The sequence below is a fragment of the Brachyhypopomus gauderio genome, unplaced genomic scaffold, assembly GCF_052324685.1.
Source record: "Brachyhypopomus gauderio isolate BG-103 unplaced genomic scaffold, BGAUD_0.2 sc100, whole genome shotgun sequence".
NCBI classification, from domain to species: domain Eukaryota; kingdom Metazoa; phylum Chordata; class Actinopteri; order Gymnotiformes; family Hypopomidae; genus Brachyhypopomus; species Brachyhypopomus gauderio.
This window is the reverse complement of record NW_027506921.1, coordinates 445,166-452,267: the sequence shown is the minus strand read 5'-3', so window position 1 is coordinate 452,267 and position 7,102 is coordinate 445,166. Positions and strand designations below refer to the sequence as shown.

Sequence of the window (7,102 nt, the reverse complement as noted above, 5' to 3'; positions counted from 1 at the left end):
GTTTACTACATTCAATAACTTTATCGTCTCATACAGAGCAATGGGTATGTTTCATAAGCTGACAGTTAAATGGAAGATATTAAAATACACCCTGCTGTGTATGGAAGACACAGAGGAAGGCAGAAAACGCAGAGATGGCAAACAACGATGGGATTAGCAGGTTGAGAGAGAGAGAGAGAGAGAGTCATGATGTGTGCTGAGCTTTGGTGTGATTTAAAACGTTTGGTGCACACTGTCCCAGTCTGGAATCAGGACCTGGGTTGGAGGAGAAGGGGCTAAGGAGAGTGAGGATGAGGAAGAGGTTCGGGGAACCAGATTGAAATCCCAGCTGTGTTCATCAGCCTCCCACTTTCGAAGGATTCATGAGACTGGGCCAGGAGTGGTGTCCGGAGCGGGGCTGTTCCTCCCAGCCAGGCCAGGGCAGGGTTTTTCCAGAACTTTCTCTGGACTCTTCTCTGTAATGTCATAAATACCACAATGGAGATGAGAATCCAAGAATCACTCTGACCTACACCTCACTTTCATAACGGGCTGAGAAATGGTGTCACGTCTTTGCTCCGTCGTTGTTGTGGCGGTGTATCTCAGTGTCCTCTCTGACATTCTCTGGTTTCTCTCCAGACAAAGGCACGGTGCAGAAGGTGGTGGTGCTCCCTGCGAACCTCTCTCTGGGCAAGGACCTGATCCTGGAGGAGATGGAAGTGTTTAAGGTCTGGATCACAGCCAGGGAGCACACATTAAAGACTGGGGACGTGAGAAGAGGAGGAAGGAGGGAGGAGGGAGGAGGGAGGGGAGGGGAGCTGACATGAGGCAGGGGAGGGGTAGAGGAGGGAAGAGTGGAAGAAGGGATTGGAGACGTAGGTGGAGGAGAAGTGTAAGAGGGGAGAATGAACAAACAAAGAGCTGAAGGAACCTGCTCAGAGAACAATTAACCTTATGGCACAAAGTGCCTTATGACCTGGTATATCAGCACTGACACTCAGTTATGACCTGGTATATCAGCACTGACACTCAGTTATGACCTGGTATATCAGCACTGACACTCAGTTATGACCTGGTATATCAGCACTGACACTCAGTTATGACCTGGTATATCAGCACTGACACTCAGTTATGACCTGGTATATCAGCACTGACACTCAGTTATGACCTTGTGTGTGTGTGTGTGTGTGTGTGTGTGTGTGTGTGTGTGTGTGTGTGTGTGTGTGTGTGTGTGTGTGTGTGTGTGTGTGTGTGTGTGTGATGCAAAGCACTTTGTAAGTCGCTCTGGATAAGAGCGTCTGCTAAATGCCGTAAATGTAAATATATCAGCACTGATTCCATGTTAAGTTCTGTCCATAAATCATTGATCTGAGGTTGCGTATGGAGATTTCCGTTAAGAGACGTATCGGCAGTACGAGCTGTCACACAACACGTTTTACCAACATGTGTGCTGCTCCAGTCAGTTCTGCCCCAACTAACCGCCCCTCAGAGTGTGCTGAATGAACCCCCCCCCCCCCCCCCCCCCCCCCCACACACACACACACACACACACACGTCAGGCCTGATTCTGTGGTTATGAGTAGTTATGCAAGTCTCATCTTTCTCTTTATTTTCCTTTCTCCCTTTGCAGAACAACGCGGCCATAACCAACCTAAGAATTTCCTCTAAGAAGGTACGGGGCTGTAATTAGTGGCTGTTAGCTGGGCCACCGCACTGCAGACCAGCAGCTCGACGTTCCTCCTCGTGTTCTCACTGTGTGACTGAAAGTGGTGGGGCACGAGGATGTGATTAAGATCATTATCTCCTCACGCAATCTGCGGAGGCTAAATTAACCTTGTGCAGCACGCAGACACATTGTGTTTGTTTGTGTTACAGCAACAGCTGTACGTTAGCTCGGAAAAAGGCGTGTCCCAGGTGTCATTGCACCGTTGCCATGCCTACGGTTCGGCGTGTGCAGATTGCTGTTTGGCTCGAGACCCGTACTGTGCCTGGGATGGAATGAGCTGCTCTCGGTTTTATCCAACTGGAAAGAGGTGACACACACACACACACACACACACACACAAATCCATGTGCACATTCACATATATTCACACAAGGCACCTAAATAGAGCACAGAGATGCATGTATGCCTTCAGTCACTTCACAACCACACAAAAGGCTAAAACTACAGTGTGTTCAGAATACGACCTGCGGAGGTACGCACACACACTAAACTCTACACTCACTGTTTGTGTTCCTGCTACTATAAAGATAAAATCTTTATTCAGATTGGTTCACCAGCCTATAATTGCATATGCAGATTTGATCAACAAAATGTATGAATATTCCCACATTTAGTCCTCCCAAGATGAGAAGGTCTTTCTCGGGTGCTAATTAGAAATGAATCCCCAAGGGAGACCTTTGTTCAAAACATTGCACTTTCTACTCAGAAACACAAGCAAATCAGAATACAAACAAAAGACAGACTGGCAGTTTGTATTCATAAACAAGCAGTTTTATTATTTTAAATTATTTAGGTTTTCTCTTTTGTGCTCCATGAGTGCAAAAGTGTAGCTATGCCTCCTGTAGTTAACATTGTTATCACATAGTTATCACTGCAGGTGAATCATTGTAGTCAGACTCAGGTCAACTGTAGCTTGGTCTGTCTACAGACATTCCACATTCACTTCACTAAAAAAACATTCCTCTATGTCTGTGCAGTTCCTGTGGTGTGTGTGTGTGTGTGTGTGTGTGTGTGTGTGTGCCTGTGGTGTGTGTGTCATTCTGCTTTGCTGTAGTTCTTGGCACTTTTTGGCACTGAAAAATATCAGTGTGAAACTTGTCTGTCAAAGAGGAGGCTGTGAAGGCCACATTCATAGCTGTTTATTTTGTGCGAGTATCATCAGATGGTTTCTGCCTGTTTTTTGAAATCCCACAAGCAACAGTCAGAGAAATGCCCACAGTGCAGTATCATGTTTGACACCCACCAATGCCTCTGTGTGTGTGTGTCGTGTGTGTGTGTGTGTGTGTGTGTGTGTGTGTGTGTGTGTGTGTGTGTGTGTGTGTGTGTGTGTGTGTGTGTGTGTGTTGTGTGTGTGTGTGTGTGTGTGTGTGTGTGTATGAATGGAAAATCCAAAGGTGTGCCACTTGAATCTATATAACAACAAAATGAAACTTGTGTGTGAAAATATTTGACTTGGTTTCTGGTTGTGATTTCAGGCGAAGCAGAAGACAGGACATCATGTTTGGAAACCCCTTAACCCAGTGCCGCGGGTTCAATCTGAAAGGTGGAGTCACTCCCTGCACTGCGCTCTGGGTTCCTTTCTCTTTTTACAGCAAACAGTTTAAGTGCTACTGCTGTATGTGACAGTCGAAGGATATTTAACTTCCATGACGTTTTTGACACTTTCTTTCTTGCCACCTGGCTTCTTGACCTTTCTCTCTCTCTTACTTTCTCTCTCTTTCTCTCTCTTGCTCTTTTTTACCTCCATCTACCTCTGTATGTACAGATGGAAAAAGGTTTTCATGGAAACGTATTTGTTGAGTGTCACTCAGTAGCTGATGCACTATTGGGATGGAGCTAGAGCAGCACTCCGTCTTGTAGAGGGAGGATATTACCAGATGAACAGCACCACAGAAATGAGCCTAATCTCAAACGACCCAGATAATGCAGGACATTCCTGAAAAGTGCTGAAAACAGATGTGATCAGGCTGGCAATGCTGAACGGATCCACTCCTGAATAACTCCGGTCCTGTTTGTGACTCTGACTCACTCCAGTTCACACCCCGTATGTCCCTCCAGACTCCACTGACCACAGCCTTTTCTCATGAGAGTAAGAGCAGGCAGATAGAGCAATGCGGATGAGATCAGTTATCCAGAAGGTGTAGATGTTCAGAGCTGGAGTTCCAAAACCACGTGTACCTTCTGAATGTTCACCCTGTCCTGGACACGGAGCAGCTGTTTACGTGTCTCCCTGCCAAGTTCTAGCATGAGCAGCTGTATGTGTGTCTTCTTTGTATCAGCCTATAGAAATGCTGTGGAGATGTCTCAGTATGGAGTCAAGAACAACACCACGTTTCTGGAGTGCCAGCCCAAATCGCCCCAGGCCTCAGTCCGATGGCTCATCCAGAGAGACAACGACCGCAGGAAAGAGGTCAGCTCAACCAGAACTCGTGCCACAAACCACACCCTGCCCTATGTAACCCAATACCACCGCACACCCCATACACGCTGCAACTGCAGTGTGTGTATTCCAGTACTCATAATTCTCACGTTACTGTATAGTCCGACAGAGCAGCAATAAATCCTGTGATATAATGTGTTCCAGAGGTTCCCGATTCAGATTTTTGAAATCTCAGCCAGACCACATTTTTGTGCTACTCTGGCTGCAAACCCAGCAGAGACGGTTGGTCTGCCACACCACCTGCTGTAGGTTGTGATGCTGCGATACTGTGTTTTCTAGTGGGCTACGGCCTACGGTCAACCGAACCAACTGCGCCACACACCGCTCCAGTCTGCCCCTCTAGCTTAAGATGTCTGTTACAAACAAGGAAAGATGAGCCCAATGGGGAGGAGAAAAAAAGTTCACTGATCTGAGAACAGCGAGCAATCTGAAACAGGTGCCCGACATCAAACAGGCAGTGGAGTTTGCACTGGCAGACTGGGTGGGAGGGGCGGGGCCTGCACTGTCTTGTCTGCCCTCAGCTAGCCAATCAGACTGCACGTCCCCCCCACGGGGTCCAGGAACGCCGGGGCCCAGGCACATTGGCATCCACGCAGGTCAGGGTCAGTTTTCCTGCCGCCTCTCATTATGATCTCCGCCTGGCGAGCTCGAAGGCGTCTCAGGGCGTTTGTGCGTAATGCGTCTCTCTCTCTCCTGTCTCTCATGTTTGTGGGTAATGCGTCTCTCTCTCTCTCCTGTCTCTCATATTTGTGCGTAATGCGTCTCTCTCTCTCTCCTGTCTCTCATATTTGTGCGTAATGCGTCTCTCTCTCTCCTGTCTCTCATATTTGTGCGTAATGCGTCTCTCTCTCTCCTGTCTCTCATATTTGTGCGTAATGCGTCTCTCTCTCCTGTCTCTCATATTTGTGCGTAATGCGTCTCTCTCTCTCTCCTGTCTCTCATATTTGTGCGTAATGCGTCTCTCTCTCTCTCCTGTCTCTCATATTTGTGCGTAATGCGTCTCTCTCTCTCTCCTGTCTCTCATATTTGTGCGTAATGCGTCTCTCTCTCTCTCCTGTCTCTCATATTTGTGCGTAATGCGTCTCTCTCTCTCTCCTGTCTCTCATATTTGTGCGTAATGCGTCTCTCTCTCTCCTGTCTCTCATATTTGTGCGTAATGCGTCTCTCTCTCTCCTGTCTCTCATATTTGTGCGTAATGCGTCTCTCTCTCTCTCCTGTCTCTCATATTTGTGCGTAATGCGTCTCTCTCTCTCTCCTGTCTCTCATATTTGTGCGTAATGCGTCTCTCTCTCTCTCCTGTCTCTCATATTTGTGCGTAATGCGTCTCTCTCTCCTGTCTCTCATATTTGTGCGTAATGCGTCTCTCTCTCCTGTCTCTCATATTTGTGCGTAATGCGTCTCTCTCTCTCTCCTGTCTCTCATATTTGTGCGTAATGCGTCTCTCTCTCTCTCCTGTCTCTCATATTTGTGCGTAATGCGTCTCTCTCTCTCCTGTCTCTCATATTTGTGCGTAATGCGTCTCTCTCTCCTATCTCTCATATTTGTGGGTAATGCGTCTCTCTCTCTCTCCTGTCTCTCATATTTGTGCGTAATGCGTCTCTCTCTCCTGTCTCTCATATTTGTGCGTAATGCGTCTCTCTCTCTCTCCTGTCTCTCATATTTGTGCGTAATGCGTCTCTCTCTCTCTCCTGTCTCTCATATTTGTGCGTAATGCGTCTCTCTCTCTCTCCTGTCTCTCATATTTGTGCGTAATGCGTCTCTCTCTCTCTCCTGTCTCTCATATTTGTGCGTAATGCGTCTCTCTCTCTCCTGTCTCTCATATTTGTGCGTAATGCGTCTCTCTCTCTCCTGTCTCTCATATTTGTGCGTAATGCGTCTCTCTCTCCTGTCTCTCATATTTGTGCGTAATGCGTCTCTCTCTCTCTCCTGTCTCTCATATTTGTGCGTAATGCGTCTCTCTCTCTCTCCTGTCTCTCATATTTGTGCGTAATGCGTCTCTCTCTCTCTCCTGTCTCTCATATTTGTGCGTAATGCGTCTCTCTCTCCTGTCTCTCATATTTGTGGGTAATGCGTCTCTCTCTCCTGTCTCTCATATTTGTGCGTAATGCGTCTCTCTCTCCTGTCTCTCATATTTGTGCGTAATGCGTCTCTCTCTCCTGTCTCTCATATTTGTGCGTAATGCGTCTCTCTCTCCTGTCTCTCATATTTGTGCGTAATGCGTCTCTCTCTCCTGTCTCTCATATTTGTGCGTAATGCGTCTCTCTCTCCTGTCTCTCATGTTGTTGGTGTCTCAGACTCTGATTTCAGCTCCGATACTCTCAGCTGTTTCAGTTTATTACTAATGAGGCAACTATCCCACGAGAGCGATATTTTACAAGAAACCGCACACCACCTGAACTGTTAGCGCTCCCTTGATGCCGTTGGAGGGGAAGGGAGTGTGTGATTTATAGGGTTTATAGGGTCGATCCATTCATTTATTTATGTGTTTTTATTTATTTATTTATCTCTTTGAGGGGCGGGGGCGGCGCTTTGAGGCACCATGAGCAACTGCTACTTGGTTGTTAAATCTTTACCTGAGGTTAAATACAAAAATGCTTGCAGGAAGAAGCAGCATTAGACTACTGGCACTTACAGGTGCAATGACGCCTCAGACAGGGTTATATTGAGCCCCAATATTATCAGGAATCGTTAAAGACTGCAGCATTTGCATTTCAGATCAGCCTAGTAAAAATATACAGCTTGCTTTGGCAGACCACCCAATTGAAATGGCACAAAGAACTGTTAAAGACTCACATGATTAATTAGGTGTCTGGGTAACCCATCTAAACTGAAGCACACAGTAGTGATGCCATGCTATCAGCTTAATACTATTAAAATATGATGCCTGACATTCTCAAGTTAGCCTTTTTACTGTCTAATTATGCAGTTCTGAATTAACACAAATCACATCAATATAT

The 7,102-nt window shown here is 46.7% G+C and overlaps 1 protein-coding gene across 1 annotated transcript in view; it reads left to right on the top strand.

Moving 5' to 3' along the window:
• sema3c (sema domain, immunoglobulin domain (Ig), short basic domain, secreted, (semaphorin) 3C) overlaps positions 1-7,102 on the top strand; it is a 50,950-nt gene that overhangs the window by 41,075 nt on the left and 2,773 nt on the right. The window contains exons 13-17 of the mRNA XM_076992934.1: positions 619-707; positions 1,610-1,651; positions 1,855-2,012; positions 3,181-3,248; positions 3,985-4,115. Of these exons, the coding sequence (XP_076849049.1) occupies positions 619-707; positions 1,610-1,651; positions 1,855-2,012; positions 3,181-3,248; positions 3,985-4,115 (488 nt within the window). The remainder of the gene's footprint in view (positions 1-618; positions 708-1,609; positions 1,652-1,854; positions 2,013-3,180; positions 3,249-3,984; positions 4,116-7,102) is intronic.